The sequence below is a fragment of the Prunus mume genome, linkage group LG7, assembly GCF_029339155.1.
Source record: "Prunus mume cultivar Tortuosa linkage group LG7, ASM2933915v1, whole genome shotgun sequence".
Lineage (NCBI taxonomy): Eukaryota > Viridiplantae > Streptophyta > Magnoliopsida > Rosales > Rosaceae > Prunus > Prunus mume.
Genome location: NC_142704.1, coordinates 5,217,112 through 5,236,564, shown reverse-complemented (window position 1 = coordinate 5,236,564; position 19,453 = coordinate 5,217,112). Strand labels below are relative to the sequence as shown.

At 37.2% G+C, this 19,453-nt stretch overlaps 3 protein-coding genes across 5 annotated transcripts; 1 reads left to right on the top strand and 2 right to left on the bottom strand.

Moving 5' to 3' along the window:
- Positions 1-1,058: 1,058 nt before the first annotated feature.
- Positions 1,059-6,084, bottom strand: LOC103338147 (signal recognition particle-related / SRP-like protein). 3 transcript variants are annotated; one of them, XM_008241336.3, is made up of 14 exons: positions 5,954-6,084; positions 5,761-5,864; positions 5,609-5,675; positions 5,411-5,521; positions 5,028-5,223; positions 4,708-4,793; positions 4,149-4,344; positions 3,926-4,037; positions 3,636-3,763; positions 3,298-3,504; positions 3,047-3,155; positions 2,473-2,602; positions 2,027-2,176; positions 1,059-1,505 (listed from the first exon to the last, which is right to left on the bottom strand). In XM_008241336.3, the coding sequence occupies exons 2-12, from the start codon at positions 5,852-5,854 to the stop codon at positions 2,556-2,558; spliced, it is 1,353 nt and encodes a 450-aa protein (XP_008239558.2). In that variant the 5' UTR covers positions 5,855-5,864; positions 5,954-6,084; the 3' UTR covers positions 1,059-1,505; positions 2,027-2,176; positions 2,473-2,555. The 3 variants fall into 3 exon arrangements, with proteins under 3 accessions (XP_008239558.2, XP_088897592.1, XP_088897591.1); XM_089041466.1 differs by having other exon boundaries at positions 5,761-5,990; XM_089041465.1 differs by lacking the exons at positions 3,298-3,504; positions 3,636-3,763; positions 3,926-4,037; ... (5 more) ...; positions 5,761-5,864; positions 5,954-6,084 and having other exon boundaries at positions 3,047-3,065.
- A 1,467-nt stretch (positions 6,085-7,551) lies between these two features.
- Positions 7,552-14,650, bottom strand: LOC103338148 (putative alpha-mannosidase At5g13980). Its single transcript, XM_089055944.1, is given in 30 exon segments — positions 7,552-8,104; positions 8,191-8,259; positions 8,349-8,390; positions 8,526-8,621; positions 8,702-8,812; positions 8,908-8,992; positions 9,177-9,289; positions 9,552-9,617; positions 9,783-9,902; positions 10,008-10,055; positions 10,228-10,308; positions 10,390-10,449; positions 10,553-10,618; positions 10,736-10,875; positions 10,997-11,216; positions 11,475-11,494; positions 11,497-11,530; positions 11,621-11,686; positions 11,808-11,897; positions 11,967-12,134; positions 12,245-12,338; positions 12,434-12,534; positions 12,654-12,767; positions 12,905-12,976; positions 13,077-13,163; positions 13,314-13,433; positions 13,566-13,740; positions 13,912-14,000; positions 14,112-14,195; positions 14,272-14,650. Coding segments are annotated over 30 exon segments (3,045 nt in total). The 5' UTR covers positions 14,473-14,650; the 3' UTR covers positions 7,552-7,891.
- A 3,031-nt stretch (positions 14,651-17,681) lies between these two features.
- Positions 17,682-19,227, top strand: CHLM (magnesium-protoporphyrin IX methyltransferase). The gene is made up of 2 exons (XM_089041464.1): positions 17,682-18,344; positions 18,618-19,227. The coding sequence occupies exons 1-2, from the start codon at positions 17,784-17,786 to the stop codon at positions 19,026-19,028; spliced, it is 972 nt and encodes a 323-aa protein (XP_088897590.1). The 5' UTR covers positions 17,682-17,783; the 3' UTR covers positions 19,029-19,227.
- Positions 19,228-19,453: the final 226 nt, after the last annotated feature.

Genomic DNA, 19,453 nt, shown 5'->3' with positions numbered 1-19,453 from the left:
ACTTCCCACCGCAACGCAACGCTTTAGGTTCCGCAAATCTACAATTAACCTCACTAACACAAAAGTTTGAGCCTAATTATGATTTATCCTTGTCCAACAAAACTAGTGTGTCCGTACATGTAAAATTCATTGCAAAAGTTCCGCATGTTGTTTGTAAATGTCATAATTTACATTGAGTGCCTTTTGTTTGTATACAAGTGATATTAGAAAAACCAAACTTAAAATCTCGGATGTAGAGAGTAAATGCTATTACAATTTTATGATATGTTTCGTTTCGTTGCTCAACTCATTTTACCTTTTCAACTTGTATTTATACATAAGAAATCTGATAATTAAGAATTTTGGAATGTTCCCTAGTTCTTTTTTCTTCATCCTCCCAAGCTTCTTAAGGATATTGCACGAAACAGAGATACCAATCTTGTTTTTTGTTTTTAAGTTGCGATGAAATCTTCAACCTCTTTGTCCTTTCGCCTTAAAAGGCGAACTTTGACAAAACGGGCTTATTCTCACTAAACACAATTATTTGATCCTAAACCTTTTGTTCCCAAGCGGCAAGACATGAAATTTCTTTTTCCTTTTGGACGGTGCTACTTTGAAATATTTTTCCAACTTTTCTTAGATTTAGACGAAATGAAAGTTCGAATCCCCTTATGGGTGCCCCCCCTCCCCTTAAAATAGAATTCCCCCTCCCCTTAGAATAGATTATCGATGGAATAAAAATTATTTAAAACAAAAAAAATTCATATCCTAAATTGATTTTTGTTAAAATATCATGGGGCAAATGGAAAATTAAGTATAAGCTCAGGGGGCAAATAAAAAATTAAGTACAAATCAATAGTATACTCTCATAGATAATAACTTATCCCTAATTGTATCTAATCCAAGGTTGCTAAGATATATGCTTCCTTGATGAAGAAAGATACTCGCCCAACAGCTTTTTTCAGCGCTTCATGACATTGATTGAAACTTCATTGTTAGGTACCAATAGTAAGTTGAAAACCAAGTTTTGCTAGACCAACAGACAAGGGCAGGGCCGCACATTCAATGAGAAAAATAAATTCCAAAACGGCCAAAAATTCCAATGAGAATAACCGCAACAATTTCCACTCTGAAATTTCAAGTTCTGATATTTTCTATCATTCCACATCAAAAAAAAAAGTTGCATCTCCATATTCCCTTTTTTCTAATTTCAAAATTGGTTTCTATGAGGCCAAGGACAGAGTACAACTAACAGTAAAATCCTCAAATTCTTCAGAGTATAAAATGAACCTACTGTGTAGAACTCATCCCCAAAACCTACTAAGGAAGCCACTTTTGTCTTTCCTCATCCTATGTTGAAGAGATGGGAAATCAATGTGGTTATAGGCAAGGTCCAGAACAATGGGATTGCGAGGTATTGATTGAAACAAAGGAGGGAAAGCTTCAATCCTCGGAGCACTTTTCACATTGGATTCACCAACTGCAGACTCATAGACATCGAGTTTCTCAAGGAGGAATTTCTCCACCTGAAAAAGAACCAAATAATAGACTCAGGCACATTCTACTGCATCTTCCAAAATGAGCATAATCACAGAGATGCTAGTAGGCAATTTTGTCAGAAAAACTTATCCAAAAGAAGGAAATTTAGCAAATTATCACTAGTTTGGAGTCTCAGTTTCTCACAACCTAGATAACACATAATAGTTTGAACATCTATAGAAAACCCAAACTAGTACACAACGAAAAGGCCAGTTCTTGAATCTGGACGGTCTAAGGTCTGGGGCAAGCCTAGACAGGCCAGAGACCACCTTAATTGTCCAGATTCAAGTACACCTCTTCATTTCTGCACCCAAATGGAGAGGAGCCTGATCCGTTATGCAAAACTATCATGGCTGACACATTCATAGATTAACCAAATAAAATGCTGAACACTTGTTAACTAAATAGTTTAGATCTCATTAGCCAGCAATTTTTTCTTGCAAAAATTACAGAGTTTCTGCACAACATCGATTTATTCTTTGAGGATGAGGAAAAGACTAATTTGTACCTTCTTATCAACGCCAGTTAAATTGATACTGGATATCTTTTTTGAAAGATTCTCAGGAGCCTTAAGCTCCTCCATGATCCCGGTGGCATGCTCTATACAACTGTTAGATCTGCACTCATCATACAATATCTTCAACTCTTCGATGATCATCTGCCAAAAGGAAAAAGATAGAACCAATCCGAGTTAAATACTAGTTCATCTTAGAGCTTATTCATGAAAGTTGGTATATGCTATGATAAGATGTCAACTAAATGAAAGTTTTAACTCAAGAAGACCTTTGTTTTTCCCAGTTGCAATGGGAACCAAAGGTCACAGACTAAAATAGCCTAGCTACACAAGATATATCTGACAAAAGAGTAGTTAATCATAGTAAAGAGGTCAATCATATTTATTCAACGTTTATGCAAATATACTGCCAAAAATAAGAAGCATACACTAGTACGCACCTGATCACCATTATTCACAGCTTGGAATTTCTGTAGGGCAGTCTCAGCAAGAGAGCGGGCATGGCAGTACAATGCATATGCTTCTACCCTCTTACCAGCCAAGCTGTATGATCTTCCCAAAAAGAAACACCTGACAAAAAGTTGGGATGCCTATAAATTGATAGAATGGAATAATATCTCTTGACACCCAAATACCAAATGATAAAAGCAGAACCTTGGTTATTTGTTTAAGAAGCAAAGGAAATTTAACAAGCATGAACAGAGATATAGTGCATCCTCAACATTATATGCCACAACTTTTTCTGAGTGAAACAAGAAGAAAGAGGATGCATAAATTGGTAACTATTCCTAAAAGTCAATTGAAATGCAAGAAAACCACTTGTGATGTTCACATAAATAGTCCTACAAGGGCAAGAGAAAGATCATAAGAGATTAATGTACTATGGCCAATGATTTTATGAAGATAAAGGTGTCCTGATATCAAGATTCAATGAGAAAAGACAAATACAGAAGCAATCCCCAAAACATAGCATTTATGAACAGCAGTAAGCCAAAAAAGAAATGAAAAGAAAACCTTTCTGCTCGGAAAGCCAAACTTTTAAGTTCACAATCTTCGCGAATGCTACTTCTTCTGGTTTTCTATCTCTTCCAGAACTGACTAAATCTGAAAGATCGGATGTATTCTGCCAATCATAGCAACAATTACATAAGGTATTCAATTTTTAGCCTCAGATATTAGCCTCTAACAAAGTCGGCAATCAACGGTAAAGCATCTCCACAAAAAGAAAGGCAAGAAATAAACAATGCAAAACAGAGACATCCAACCTGTAATAAGAGATCATATAACCGAACGAGCTCTTCAGGCTTAGTAGCTTTCTCGTTTTTGTCATCACGTCGTCTGGTGAGTTTACTCTTTGCATTGTTAACTAACAGTTGGTTGCGCTCAATAGTTCGTTGTCCTAAAACAGCACTAACAGCTTTGTCAAGGCCATTCAGGTCATCCTTCACATTTTCAGAATTACCTGCACTGGCCTATATACAATGCTTCAGGAAGAGCAGCATGAAGAATTCAAAGTAATGCTGAAGCACGGGACAAAAACAAATGTCCCTCTTGGGGTAGGCATCAAAAACAGAAATGTTCTAATATTGAGCAATTTCCATACCAAGTCATTGCGAATGCAGCTCCTTGCCTCATGGTATGCAGTAAAGATTTTGTCAAAAATGCCTAGTTTTTTCTCTGGTGGGAGTGAATTAGCTGATGAACCAAGTACATCTTTCTCCAATTCTTGAGCTGAACAAGGTTATGACATCAAAACAAAACATGGCACTTTATAAATGTGAAAAAAGAAATAAAGAAAAATTATATGATGAATCAGACACTATATTTGCGCAACAATTTATTTATGTCGGAGCCATTATATTAAGAAACAACTAAATTAAATAAATTACTTACCTTTTAAAATGGAAACTCGAGTTTTTGGATTCGATATTGGAAATCTATGACCAAGCCAATGAAACTCTGTCATGGAGGCAGCCTGTTGAGATCTTGCCTCAGCCATAACAGCCTATATCCAAGTTTCTTCAAGTCGTCAGTAGAATAAAAAGAAGCCTCTGAGGGATAAAGGAATGAAAAAGCAACACATGTTTGGTTTACTTTTAATAACAATCAAACTTACCTCCAATTTAGCCTTGAAGAGGTCAAGAGCAGGTCCTTCCATCTCACCAATTTGTAGAAGTTCGGAGGCTTGTAGATTTGACTCTCCAACCTTGTGTAGGCAGTATCGAATACTAGGTTCTAATTCTTCAACACGCTCACGGCACAAAACTTGACTCTCCAGGTCTCCATATTTCGCAAGTTCCTCATAAACAGCCCTATAACGTATTAACAAAGTTAGCCATACACTATTCATTAAACCAACAATACTTGACCCCATACATGCATATCCATCTCAACTCAAATGTTGTAACTGTTCCATAAGAATTGATTTGCAACGAAAAGCAATTAGAGAAATTATATTTCATTTTTCGCATGCACTTTAATAGGTTAATGCTTCTGATTGTTGATAATGAAGACTTTTGGGGCAAGCAAAAACTAAAGGCATCACATTATTTGAAATGGGATTCTTTTATAATTTTTTTTAAGGTGGACTTATCGATCAAGGGGAGACAGTTCCCATGCATTTCTAATATAAAAGCAACATTAAAGAATATATATAGTTTGAGAGAAGAATGAACCTGGCACTTTTGAAATTCATTAATGCTGTGTCCCAATTTTGATCTTGTTCAAACAGCAAGCTCCCTTTCATAAAGGAGGCATAAGCCTACATAAATTAAAACGAGCAAGGTGAGAAGAAAAGCAATCATGCCACTTGATACAAAAGTTCTCCTAATCAATGTAAATCGCATGTTAAGCATACCATATGATTATAAAGAACACTGCTGGCAATTAGACATCTGGAACACATCATATTATGACCCAAAGATAATTATAAATTTAGAACAGGACATAATAGCCAAAGAACATGCAACTCAAAACAAGACAATGTCAGACGCACCTCAGCTTCTAAAGAAGTTCTGGAATCTCCTTTGATTGCACACAACTGTGCAAAGAGAGTAGACCATTTTACCGCCTTCCTCAGCCTACCAATTAGATAGATCCGTTGACGAGCATTTGGACCATCCAGAACCTGTCTTTTTTCCATGGCATGGCTCCAAGCTCTCTCCGCCGTATAAAGAACAACATGAAGAAACCTATCACAAAGCCACAAAATTTAAACTGTCAAGCATGAAACTATCGTTCCTCCATACTTCAAACTTCATGCATTCAGCTAATTAAGCAATAAAACCAGAAAACCCACACAAACCAAATGAGAATGCAAGTGATTGAAACATGTAATTCAATCCCACAAACAAAAGGCATAGAAAAAAGAAAACCCACCTCACTTCAGTGACAGTAGATTCAGTTATGGCTCTGCGGGTGTATTTACCACGGCCATGAGTGAACTTCAATGACTTATACAACCTCCTCAACCGAGCAGTGCAATACCTCCTGCAAAAAAAATAAAAAACCAAAACTTCAGAAAGAGAAAAAGGAAAACAACAAAACAGAAATTAAACTAAATGACGATGAATGTACCGATAGCGAGTGTAATCGCCGTGGCGCAAACCATGCTGCATCTGAGCAGATTTCAAGAGCTGCAACACTGTAAAAATCAACATTTTAAATAAATAAATAAAACGACGAAAATGATGTAATGATTTGAAAAACGAAGGGATCTGAGAACGAACCGTTAATGGAGAATTTAGGGGTGATCTGATCGGAGCTGTTTGACTTGAGGTCGTCGATTTCCATAGCCGACGACGCCTGGCTATCTTTTCCCATCTCAAAAGGCCTTGTTTGAAGAAGAATGACACAAATCAATTGATTAGCAGAATGAATTTCGCACCGAAACGACGACGTTCGGTTGCCGAGAAAACCTGCCTTGGATAAGGTAATGTATCGGGTATTGTAATTGGATTGATTTCTCCGGCGGCTGCCTCGCAGTGATCTCTCTCTCTGTGGCTCGTACTAGTTTGTGTATGGTCTCTTGCCTTTGGCGCTGTTACGGCACGTGCACACGTAAAGGGGCATAATTTGTAGTTGTAATTCTATTTCAATTCTATAATATAATGGGTAATTCAACTTTACGACCTAAAAAAAAGAATGGGTAATTCAACTTTAAATTGTAATTCCATTTCAATTCTAAAATGGGTAATTCAATTATAATTTTATTTGAATTTCCATAATGGACTCCTTATTATTTTTTTAAAAATTCAAAATTCAAAAATACCATTTTACCCCTTATTAAATTCTCTTTTTCTTTTCACTAGCCCCTTGGCACATTGGTTTTCTTTTTTCTTTTTTCTTTTTCTTTTATTTTTAGAATTATAAAAAGATAACATGGGTAGTTATGTTCCATAAAAGTATGACCTATTATCTAATTTTGTTTTTAATTTTAATATCAAAATGTGAATTTACCATATTATCCTCATTTAATTAATAATTTTAATTCTTAATGTTTGAATTAACCAATGGTATTTTGAATGTTTCACCATTTTCTGCATTTTGCTTTATATATAGATAATAACCTTTATTTAACTGGGAATAAAAATGGCCATCATAATATGACTGAATTGTCATGGTAGGGATGAATCAGATGTGGAGTGTTGCCATATGATTGTGTAACATCTACAGAGTGACTTTTCAATACCAACTTAGATTAGATTCTGTAACATTTATGCCCATGCTTTATTATTCCATGCTAAAAGAAGAAAACTGATTTCTATTGAGAGAAGCTGGGTTACTGATCCACATGATCATATTGTCTTATATAACAAGCAACAACATAAAGGCCTTTCAATTTCAATCCTAAATTGGTTTCTTATCTCCATGTATGGCTAGGCATGTCCATTCAGTGATTGCTGAATTGAAGAACTCCAAGCGCCCTTCACGAACGCATCGATATCTAGCATCAAAGCGAAAGCAAAGTCTCGTGTCGAAAAACTTAACCAACTCCAAGCACGGGTATACCTGTCAGCGGTCGAATGCTTGGAATAGTTGATGATGAAGGTTCAAATTTCTGTTGGAATAGTCTAAGATTTTGAGTTGTCACCCTCACCATCTTGTTTAATGACAGTTTTCCCTTCACTTATGATTCATCCGACTACCCACAAACCTAAACCTATTATTGACCCAAGCACCTATAAGTTATAACCAATGACTCTGAAGGATTGTTTTCATACTCCTCTTTGATTTGGTAAAAGCAGCATTAAAAAATTTATATAGTTTGAGAGAAGAATGAACCTGCCACTTGAAAAATTATAGAATGGTACGGTATTAATGCCATGCCGTTTCCCAATTTTGATATTTTTCGAAGACCAAGCTCCCTTTCATAAAGGAGGCATAAGCCTACATATTAAAACTTCATAAAGGAGGCATAAGCCTACATATTAAAACTAAAACGAGTAAGGATGAACATCTGATAATCAAAACTGGAATTTTCAATACCAACTTAGATGTTGTACCATTTATGCTCATGCTTTAGCTAAACTGCTCTTTATTTTTTACCAAATTTAATCTCATCAAGTTGACACAGGTTAATGTTGATGATACAGATCAATTTCAGTATTTCATGCTAAAAACACGCGTTACAATTTTCCAAAGAAGAAAACTGATTTTTATTGAGAAAAGCTAGGCTAAGCAATAACATATAAGGCCTTTGAATTTCATACTACTTGGTCCCTCATCTCCATGCCATTCAGTGACTGCTGAATTGAAGAACTCCAAGCGCCCCTAACGAACTCATTGCGATAGCAAAGTCCATTGTTGAAAAACGTGGCCAACCAAATGTTGAAAATCGCGTCCATACCTGTCGGCAGTCTAATGCTTGGAATAGAAGTCGATGATGAATGTTCGAATTTCCATTGGAGCAAGATCCACCACCAGCTTTGTTGGATCAACAGGCCCTCCCCTCATCACTTTGGCCGCAGCTTCTTCTTCAGAGGAGCCTTCCACTTTCCATGCCAGTCTCTTCTTCTCCATCTCTGCTCTTTCTTGGTTAGCAGATAAACTCATTTCTGCTACTTTGTTTATCTGAATGTTATGGAAAGGAAAAATATTACCATAAGGATTTAGATGGTAAGTATTACAGACCAGTAAAGTTTTGTCATTTCTGCTACCTTCTTATCTGCAAACACCTTTTTGAGCTCTACACTTGCCATAACTGAAAGATCCTTATCCTCTTCAATCTAGCATTTGATATACACCATACAAGTATCAGAGCCTTATTAGAGTACATAGCTGAATTGGTGAGTATATATAAGTTAGAAACTAAAACCTCGTATAAATGTGCGAGACGAAACAGAACTTTCCCATCATCCTGCTCCTACAGAGTTCAAGAAACGGGATCAACAATGTTCATGATAGAGAAAATTCTATCATTTATATAGGGTGTTGCTCTGGAATTCATGACAGGGGAAATCTTCTGTTCTACTTCTGGATGAGAAATACGAACCTGGAGGGTTATCATTGCAACATTATCAGGTAAAACGTAGGAAGGATCCATCCATGAAAAGGTTGTCACATGAGAACTTGTCCAGTTATCTCCTTCCTGAAAGAAAATCGGCCATTAGAGTTACAGATGAACCCTCTAGGCAGCTACAAGAACACCGCAACTTCGTTCATTTTTACCTGTTCTGTGAAGGCTAAAAGAAATGGAGAATATATCTCCTGACCAAATGATCGACGCCATTTAGCGCCCTCTCCTAGAGGATCGAGTCTGAGATAGTACTTTCCCGTGATCTGTCAAAGTGTTTTAATCAAGCAAGCATATCAAACGTGAAAATTCTGGTCTTTGTGAACAGTAAGAACCACAAGGTTGACTTTTATGATCATACTGTTAGTCCTTTGCAAACATCTTGAATGCACACAGTTTCATTTAGTGGTTCTCCAACACCTCTGTCATCATCATAGAGCAACCTCCTAATAACAGGGGAAATTCCATGTCACTTATTTCAAAAGTACATTATGTTAGGAAATAATTATTCTCTGCAGACCCAGTGTGACGTGAAATCAAGCTGGTTAGATTCAAGACTGAGTAGGGGAAGATCAATACTAAAAAATAGACATAATTAGGCAGAGTAAAAAAGTAAAGTACAACACAAACCTGTGAACCATCAGTTCCAATTGCCCATCCACAATGCTGGATCCACCTACAGATCTATCTACTAGTACTGACATCTCTGTGTTGTTATCTTTCGCGTAGATTCCGAGGTTAATCTGAAACGAAAATAAATTAGAATTTGTTAAAGAAACTAATCACTTCATAATTACAGTAGTTTAAATGGATAATTAAACTTCTCATACATATAAGTACATACTGATAGGTGTGAAACCAATGATTAATTTAAATTCTTGGTCAACTTTTCTTTTTTCCATTTTATCCTCCTTACAGGCTACTTTAAGGTGAAAGATACATAAGTGTAGTAAAGCGTGAGACAATAAAACCCATTGATTGTAGTAATTAAACATACATACATACCGGATAATAATTTCCTGCAACAGGTTGATTCACTTGCAAGTCCCAGTCTTTTCTATAGTCTCGGATCTGCAAAATGATAATTTGTTCAAGACAATGTCCAACTACAGCTTAGACTCACTTGTTGCTTTCTTTCAACTTGTAGACACTGAACAAGTCTATTCAGAACTTGGCTAGCCAACATGTTCTATTTATGATGATTTAACTGCAAATGAAAGCAAGCACACAACATACTCTTTCAATAAAATCACGCCCGTTGGAATCTGTGTAGAATGTTTTGTTAGTTTCCATGCTGGTTGTAATCTTAGTTACAATATCTTTTCCAATTCCATCACCAATTGGTATAGGCCCAACCTGAAATGAGAACACTGTTGTACAAGGAAAATTCTCCAAATAGCAATTCTTTATATTCGCATGACAAATGCAATGGAAATATACAATAGAGTGCAGTTAACTCACTGTAAATTCAATCTCAGCATGCTCTTTTTCCTTGTACACTCTAGTGACCTGCTTAACCGTGCAACAAGTATACTATTGTAAGTATCGATAATGGAATCTTGATGCTGTGAAAAAACATATGTATATATCGTATTCTCCAATATTTTTATCATGTTCTTTAACAGAGGAAGAAAGTTAGACAAGATGGCTGATACATTGTTCAACTGACAGGGATAACCACCTGATATATCCAAGAGTTGATCCTCTGATGTACTTCATCTAGCAATGGTCCCCTCAGAACAGTTAAATGAACCTGCAATTTCTGATGATAAATCCACTATGTCTTATTGTGATTGCATATGATAGAAGTTGAAGCAGTGCATCAAAGATATTATGTAAGTACCTGTCCTTCAGACTGGATGGGATATGTACCATTAGGGCGGAAGATGTATGCTCCATCAGCCTTCAGAAAATTGAAATATTTCCTTTTCAATCTTCACCATATATGATAACATTTAAAATGTGTAACAACCACAACAAAAGACTTCAATATATCTTTGCATTACCTGTGCATCCACACTTCCATCATCTCCAGCGTAGTAGCTGAATGATTGTTCTATCGACTCTTTGACCTTCAGTTGTAAACTAAATACTAAATCAGACGCATGCACATAACTATAAAGGAAAAGAAAGTTATATATCAACCAAAGTTTGGAAACAAGTATATTACAACTGTGTGAATTACATACCGAGCTTCTACTGTTAAAGTATTGAGTAAGTTTCCCTTTATTTCCAGAATAAATAAGTTTCAAGTTTCCTGGCCCAACTTCTATGGTATCATTTTGACTTGCTTCTGACTTGTATACTGTTCGTCTTGCTGAACTAGTAGCTGCACATGTAAGGTGGCATGTGAAACAAAATCTGAGTCATTAAATTTATAGAGAACTAATCCAGTTCCTCTATTTTATGTTGCATGAGTATTATAATGCATGGGAATTCACATGGTTAACCTGTCTGTGTGGCACTTGAGACAATGTAAGTGCTAAAACCAAGAGGTGGTACGGTTGCTGAAAATGCAAGCCAATAACTTGGGGTCAAACTTGGAGATATTCCCAGATATGCCCTAACATGGTCATTTCTTATGCCGACTGACGCATTAAGCAGAGGTAGGAGTTGCGATTCAATTTCTTTTCCTGTAAAGTCCCTTACAGTGACATTTGCACTGACAACCTGTACCAGAACGTAAAATAAGTATTTTTAAACAAATAAATCAACATGCATGCAAAAATTGTATGCATACAGAAAACATATTGCTCATGTTATACGCAAAGCGACAAACAGATTGCTTATTGTTGTTTTTGGAAAGTACATCTATAAGCTAAAAACACTTCATGCACGAAGACCATGTGGAAGAAAAAACTGAATTACTTCTTTCCATCTAAAAACAAAGGTAAGGATTACAACATGGAACAGGAAATAATTACTCACAGGAATCTTGATGATATCCCTCTCTTCCATCCAAGAGAGTTATAGACAACAATAACCTACAAAAAAGAATACATCATGGAATTCATACTTCTTAATCAACACATAAACATGCCGGAGTTCAAATGTCATCATCAAACTATCCTCACCAGCGATTTCCCATTTGACAGATCAGCTTCTGATGGGGGGCAATAGCTAATATTCAGAAGTGGACACTGAAATAAGAATATAATTGCAAATGTGAATAGAAAAGATAGATGTAATTTCAGTTTGTTAGTCCAGTTGCGAACTCAAACAGCCGAAAATTGTAGGACAAAGGGTCAAATTTTAATTTGCCTGTTGAAACTTAGTTGATGGACTCTTGCAGCCAGCTTCTGATCTCGACTCTGTCATGCAAGCAAGTGATTCTGCAACAACCTTCTCAGCCTGCAAGAACAGTTTCATGAAGTAAAAATTAAGAAACTACTGAGAATGTCTGGAGAGGTCAAGTTTTACCTCATTGTAACCTATTGAAAGTCGTTCTGCATAGTCATCAGCCACATGCTGTTTCTCTGTACCACTAACTGCATCATGATGTTGAGCAATTGCTAATGCATCAGCCAAAGAATCTGTGTTAGGCCTCGATTTACTCATTCCCTTAGAAAACTCCAATTGTCTTGCTGCCTGTTCATAAATTGAACCACAGTTACCATAATAATATGGACTGGACACTTTTCTAAGAGCCTAATATGTAATACTTACCAAGAGAAACTAAAATGTTCATAAGAGTTTACCAAATAGTAGCCGCTCAAAGCTCTAACATAGCCTTTGACGGCTGGCCTGCTTGTAAAATATCCAGTCCAGTAAGCATTCACTTTGTCAGCATATCTGATAAAAACACATAACAACAGGTCAACAGACGAGAAAAGGAATAGGAACTTGTAAGTGAAAAAGTGAATTTGAATTTCAAAAATTTAGCTCACGGAAAGAAGTCGTCACTCTTGATCGGCCAGGACTCATTTGCTGCATACTTGGCATCAGTGTATATTGATGGGGTTGAGTATAGGGCATTGACACGTCCATCCTGCAAGCATTAATACAAGTATTTCCATTAACATACAAAATTATTAAGTATTTAGATACAATGCCATTAAAAGGGCCAAAAAGGCAAAATGGCAACAATGTTTACAGCCTTGGACTAACTTGATTCACATAATGAATGAACTTATCCATCTGCCTGAACCATGAATTAGCATATTGATACTTGAAGTCCGTTCCCATGGTCCACATGATATGATTTGTACGAGTAATGTTTGCCTGGATAAGAGAAGCAGAATTTATATAAACCTTAACAGATTTTTCACTCTCTTAAAGTAAAGTTTGACTGACTGACAGCCTAAACAGATGAAAAGTGATTATCTTGCTGAGTGCCAATATCAGATCATGCATCTTACTTGTGATATTGCAGCAGATACAAACTCATTAACGCGATCGGGCACATTGTAGTCAAACAGATCCATATCATCCTTCACACAAGGAAGGACAAAGTGAATAAATATTTCCATAACTACTGAGCACATAGGTAGATGTCAATATCCTGTCAGCTTCACTTGACAGTGAACTTACTTGCACAATAGGGGATTCGTCATTAACTTCAAAGTAGAAATTATCAGTAGGAGGTTCATAATTCTTAGGGAATGCACCAGCAAAAATCTACACACACAAAGAATTTGATCAATAAAACATTTCCAATCTTCAAATGTAAGCAATCAGAAAAACATAGTTTCAAAGCAGAACATTGATATTTGAAGTAGTTCAACTAGAACATCAGAACTACATAAACTTTGTGGCAGTGGCACACACCTGTGCAGATGAACCGAGACTCTTAGAACCCCTCCAGACAACCTCAAGGCTTTTCTCATTTTTCCGTTTCTCTCTGTCTTGGTAGTCGATTCGTGCAAAGAAAAGAGAGTCAAATCCAGCCTATGCCAACAAAAGGGCCGATGTTTAATAAATGGTTTCGCAAAATCACTCACTGATGCATGATACAAATCGGGTAACTGATAAACCAACTGACAGTTTCAGTAACAAATAAAGCTGAAGAAAAAAGCATACCTCAGCCCCCAAAAGGTAAGCCTGCACTGCAGAATGTCCAAATGGGTCGATTTGCCAGCCAATTCTTGGAGTCACATTGAATTCTTCTTTAATAAATCGATGCCCAAGGGTCGTCTGATCGATCATATCGATGTAATGAGGAGCAGCCTCATCATGCATGCACATCCCCCCATTTCTGCCACACAAAATTCAAGCAACTCAAAACCCAAATGAAAAAAACATAACCAAAAAAAAAAAATGTACTCTTTCAAACTCATAGCTGCCTACTTGAACAGACTCAAAACAAAAAGAATAAAACTTTGACTTAAATTGCAGCCTAATGCCAAAGACATTGCAGATTTTGTACATGAGTTCCAGTTGACCATTGTTGACTAGCCGCCTGACCGTGTTCTGGGTTCCCTCACTCTGCTCTCTCCACCAACGCTGAAAAAACGCCTGCATTTACAAAGCACTTTAATTTCATTCACCGCTACCCAAAAAATCCATTTCAAATTTCCAACTCTATTTATACTCAGAAAAGAAAAGGTGAAAAAGATTATTGATTGCCTGCTCAACATATATGAACTTGCGGTTCTTATCGGCCAGCAATGCGGGAACCAAAGAATCCAGCACGTTTTGAACACAAGCTCCCTGCGATTTTTAAAAGCAGAAATTAATTAAAAAGCAGAAACAAATATTAAGATTAAAATTATTAGAAGATAACGACCTGAATGGAATTGTTGGAGCCAACATAGTACTGGTCAATGGTCTTCAACCATCCGACGTCGTCGTGGGTGTGAGGGACTAAATGAACGTTGAGCTTCCCGGGGACGAGGCGCGACGTCGTATTGTACTGCACGTACTTGGGTTCTGCAATTAGAAACAGAAGCAGTAGCAAGAGCAGCCGAAAGCAAGCTTCAAGCGCCATTTTTGACACAAAGAGAGAGAGATAGAGAGAAAACCAAACCCAGAAAGTGTATATAATTGAGAGGTGGGTCGAGAGTGATCGAGCGACAAGATCAATGAAGAAGACGTACCAATCCAGTTGGTTTTGTCTTGTAGTTAAGACTTGGTTTTCAGTATACTAGAAGTTTGTCTTTGTCTTTGCTTAAACTTACCAACCACGAGAAAATTATACGAACTCTTGGAGAAATTTTTGTAGGTACCCGGTACACCAGGCGACACGTGTAATAATTTATTTTTAGTCTTAAAATTACAATAACTTTTAACTCCGTTTGTCTTTTAACTCGAGTCTACTCACTCTTCTGATGCACACAGAGACGTCCCAATTACCCCGACTTGCTTTACAGATGCATACAGAGACGTCCCATCCCACCCCATGCGGTCTAACTCCAGCGTTCTTCAATTGGGTCATTTAACTTTTGTATTGTTGGACTGCTTGGAGCTCCCATCCCATTGCCCACGTTTTGTCATTTCTTTTTAGTGGCTGAAAGTCTAAACTCGCTTCCATGAACCTTATACACAGTGAGTCTTAACATCGGCTACCCAATGGCCATGTATAGTTTGAGCATCTTTGCATGCATATACACATGGATTGGTTTGACATATTCATAGACGAATTACAATGACCCTTGTTTTTGAACAAACACATGCAGGCAGGAAGTACTTTTGCTTGACAATGAGATTTCTTTCAATGAGGCCATAATTGAGGAGAGGGAACACGGTATTAGAGAGATAGAAGAACAAATCGGACAAGCTAACGAAATTTTCAAGGACCTTTCAGTTCTCGTTCATGAGCAGGGTGTAGTCATTGGTAGCATTGTATAAAATCTGCTAAGTTTGTCTATTGCAGTGTTGGTGGGTGGTGGCGGTTTGTGTGGTGTTTAAAATTTAGTTGATAAATTTTTGTAGCCTCCAAACAAAATGAAATACAACCATTTTCAACTCTCACATAGTCTCACATAAAAAATAAAATAAAAAACCACAAGTCTCACATGATCTGATACATCATGAATTTCAAAGTTCTAATGACATAGGACAACAAGAAAGCCTCTCCCTTGAAGTACCCAACCTGCATTATTCCTTTGGATCCTGATGTTGCTCAAAACCAGTGGAAAATAAATCTTGATTCAAATGCGCCAAATAATTTTGATCCTGAAGCATACTGGTGAAGGAAACATTTGGTTGACTAAAAGACCAACTAAAATTGGAATCCTGAAAAAAAACAATTACGCAATTAAATAAAGATTTGAAATTTCAAAGATAAGTCTTAAACTTACAAATTAGATTACCTGATTAGATGGAGAAAAATGACCATTCGTTGTTAAAGGTAGAAACTTTCCACACATCACCTTCCAATGAAAATCGAATTCTGGCTTTGCACCCTGTTTTGGTCTCTAGTCTATCAATTGCTTTCTCTTTACAAGGGTCACTATCTTCTCTAAAACCTTCTTTTGACCACACAAAATTAAGTTGTCTCACAACTCCATATTTGTCATATCTTTTTTGTTTTCTTCGAATGCTAAAGCCAATGCTTGCACCATACTCATTATAGGGATCATAAGCTTCTTGCTCGTTGTACACAATCCTCCCATACAAATTTTCATTGGAAGATTCTTCAAGATTCCCAAACGTTGGATTTTTTTCTTGATCGTTGCTTTTGGTGTTTTCTTCATCCCTTCCAAGATCAATGACTACATTATTGAACTAAAGAAATAATTTTTGTGAGATGATAATGAATAACTATAGGAAGAAATAATTTTTGTAGCATATAACACAAAAATAAATTTAAAAAATCAATAAATTGAGTAGATTAGAAGGTAATATAACATATCAATGATAATAACTATAGGAAGCAGTAAAGACCACAGATCTATGATATTTTTATTCTACTGTGCAAATATGCTGTAATAGTAATTTAAAATTTAAAGAAACACTTGTACCATAAAAAAAAAAGAAAAAAAAGATAGAAATTAAAAGACGATGCTGGAGCAAAGCATGTGCATAAGTTGATGTTTGTGTGGGGGTAACTCTAATGTTCAAATAACCTGGAGCAAAGCCAATTTAATAATCCAATGAATCAAAACTCATGAAACAGTAACTCAAAAGTAACCTGAAGCAAAGCCAATTAAAAAAAATATATATGTTGAAATCAAAAGTAACTCAAACCACAATATAATAATCTAATGAAACCAAAACTTATGAAGCAGTCCCGAAAAGTAAAAAAGTAAAGACATGTACGGGAGTAGGGTGGGAGTAGGGTGTAGGTCATCATTACCTTTTTCTTTGTCCATAGCTGTAGCTGAAAACGTACAGGCTGCTATCCCCGACGGCAAAAGGATTGTTGTCAGAGAAAATTTGTAGCTTTAGGGTTTTGTTTGAAAAACTGGAAATTGATAAATAAAAAATAGAAAGATTCTCGATTGCAGCAAAAGACTAACAGAGTTAAAAACAAACGGAGTTGAAAGTTATTGTAATTTTAAGGTTAAAAATAAATTATTACACGTGTCGTATTCTCATTGGAGGGTACACCAGCCAGCTGGTGTACCGGGCACCTACAAAAATTTCTCCAACTCTTGATCTTTGGCTTTTGGCCGTTGGCTCTTGGCGCTGTGAAGTCACTGTTCTACAGGACTCTGTGTTGTAAATATGGTTTTTCGAAAATTAGTTACATCTGTGTTGTAAATATGTAATACAAAAAAAAAACTTTGTACTACATTTACGAAACACATATACGCAAAGTTCATTTACAACTTCACATAAGAAATAAGCTAACTTACTTTTGTTTCTTCATTTCTTTCTTATTTCTTAGAGCATCTCGAAAGAAGATGTCAAATACCAAACATTAAATTTAAATTTGATGACTGATGTGACAATTCAACATCTTAACAAGAATGAGTTTGTAGTAATTTTGGATGGTACAGATTTCCATATATTTCAAATACAATTTATTGATGTATCGGGAATTTGTGTTCGACTCCTACTCCTCATGAATAAATAAAAAAGATACTATTTCAAATAAATTGAGGATCATTGGTTCTTGTTTCTCTAGAACTAGAATGAGAATGACATTCATCATTGGTTTCAGAACAACCAAACACAACCTTAAAAGAAAAGAAAAGAAAAAAGGCGGGACCCACGGAAATCGAGGAAACCCGAACTCTTATCCTATCCAGGATAAGCTCATCAACTACCCAACTTCCAGAGAGTCTCTACACTCCACTCTCTCTCTCGCCGGTCGGAGAGAGAAGAAACCAAAGAAGCTAATCAAAAACAAAAATGGCATCGTCAGCCTCACTATCTTCCCCACTCCACTTCCACAACCCACACCCCAGATTCTCCCCAAAACCCTCTACCACCCTAAGACCCACCACCACCGCCACCAAGCCCCTCTTCGCCATCCCGCCGCCACTCACAGCCGTCGCCGACGTCGACAGCACCACCATTGCCGCTATCGGCGGCGGCTCGGTAGCCGCACTCGCTGCCGCGCTCTCCTTAGCCGACCCAGAGCGGCGCCGTCGCCTCCAAGCCGAGGAGGTCGGCGGCGGCGACAAGGAGGTGGTGAAGGACTACTTCAACAAGTCCGGGTTCGAGCGGTGGAAGAAGATATATGGCGAGACGGATGACGTCAACAGGGTTCAGAGAGATATCAGGCTTGGGCACTCCAAGACCGTTGAAAATGTGATGAAGATGCTGACCGATGAAGGAAAGCTTGAAGGGGTTACTGTGTGTGACGCTGGGTGCGGGACGGGGTGTTTGGCGATTCCGCTGGCGAAGGAAGGTGCCGTTGTCACTGCTGCTGATATTTCAGCTGCCATGGTTGCTGAGGCTGAGAAGCAGGTGAGTTTTTATGAAGTAAAAAGACTGCTTCTTTGGTTGTGGGTTTTGGAGGGAAATCTCAAATTTGATGGGATTGTGGTGGAAATGGAATTTGCTTATCTTGGTTGGTGATATTTTTGCTTGAATGTGAATTGTTGATGACTGGTTTGATTTGCCCATTTGAGCTTTTGGTAACTGAAAAGCACACTGATTTTGAGCTTTTTGGCAATTGAAAAGCAAATTGATTTTTAGCTTTTGATAATCACGAACCTCAAATTTTGAATTTTTATGCAGGCAAGAGAGCAGCTTCAGTTGAGCAATCGTGGGTTCTCAGGAGGGCCAGTAATGCCAAAATTTGAAGTGAAGGATTTAGAGAGCTTGGATGGGAAGTATGACACAGTGGTCTGTCTAGATGTTTTGATTCATTACCCACAGAGCAAGGCTGATGCGATGATTGCCCATCTTGCTTCATTGGCTGAAAATAGATTACTTATCAGTTTTGCACCAAAGACATTGTATTATGATTTGCTAAAGAGGATAGGAGAGTTGTTCCCGGGGCCTTCGAAGGCAACAAGGGCATATCTACACGCGGAGGCAGATGTTGAGAGGGCTTTAAAGAAGGCTGGGTGGAGGATAAGGAAGAGAGGACTAACCACCACACAATTTTATTTTTCGAGGCTGGTTGAGGCTGTTCCTGCTAAATAAGGAAGAGAGGCCATATTTGAGTTCTGCCTTTGCTCTGATTCCTAAAAATGCTTAGGATCTTCCTCTAACAGTTTGTAAAGCTTGTTTACATGTACGTTCTCATGAATCTCATCCTCTACGTGTATTTATGGCGTGTACTATTTATACAAGATGTTGATGTATCAAACTTTTGATGTTAATGACAATTGTGTGTTCTTTATATGACATTTGAATTGGTTGACTTTGATGCCAAGTTCATTGCAAGTTTATGTATGCCTTCCTGTTTCACTCTGGTTGGTTGGATGGCGAGAAACTTTTCTGAAATTTATTTCTCCTGGTTTCCATTTTGGTAGGTAGATGGCAAGAAATTTTGTTTTGTTTTTGTTTTTCTTTGGAGAAGAGATGGGAAGAAATTCATCACCAGAATGGTAACTAGTTCCAAACAG

What these genes read in the sequence shown, in the direction of transcription:
- CHLM (XM_089041464.1), top strand. Translation starts at nt 17,784, where the DNA reads ATGGCATCGTCAGCCTCACTATCTTCCCCACTCCACTTCCACAACCCA. An exon ending in TTGCTGAGGCTGAGAAGCAG is followed by an intron (nt 18,345 to 18,617) that starts GTGAGTTTTTAT and finishes ATTTTTATGCAG; the next exon opens with GCAAGAGAGCAGCTTCAGTT.
- LOC103338147 (XM_008241336.3), bottom strand. Translation starts at nt 5,854, where the DNA reads ATGGGAAAAGATAGCCAGGCGTCGTCGGCTATGGAAATCGACGACCTC. An exon ending in GGCGATTACACTCGCTATCG is followed by an intron (nt 5,522 to 5,608) that starts GTACATTCATCG and finishes TTTTTTTTGCAG; the next exon opens with GAGGTATTGCACTGCTCGGT. An exon ending in TCGAGTTTCCATTTTAAAAG is followed by an intron (nt 3,764 to 3,925) that starts GTAAGTAATTTA and finishes AACCTTGTTCAG; the next exon opens with CTCAAGAATTGGAGAAAGAT.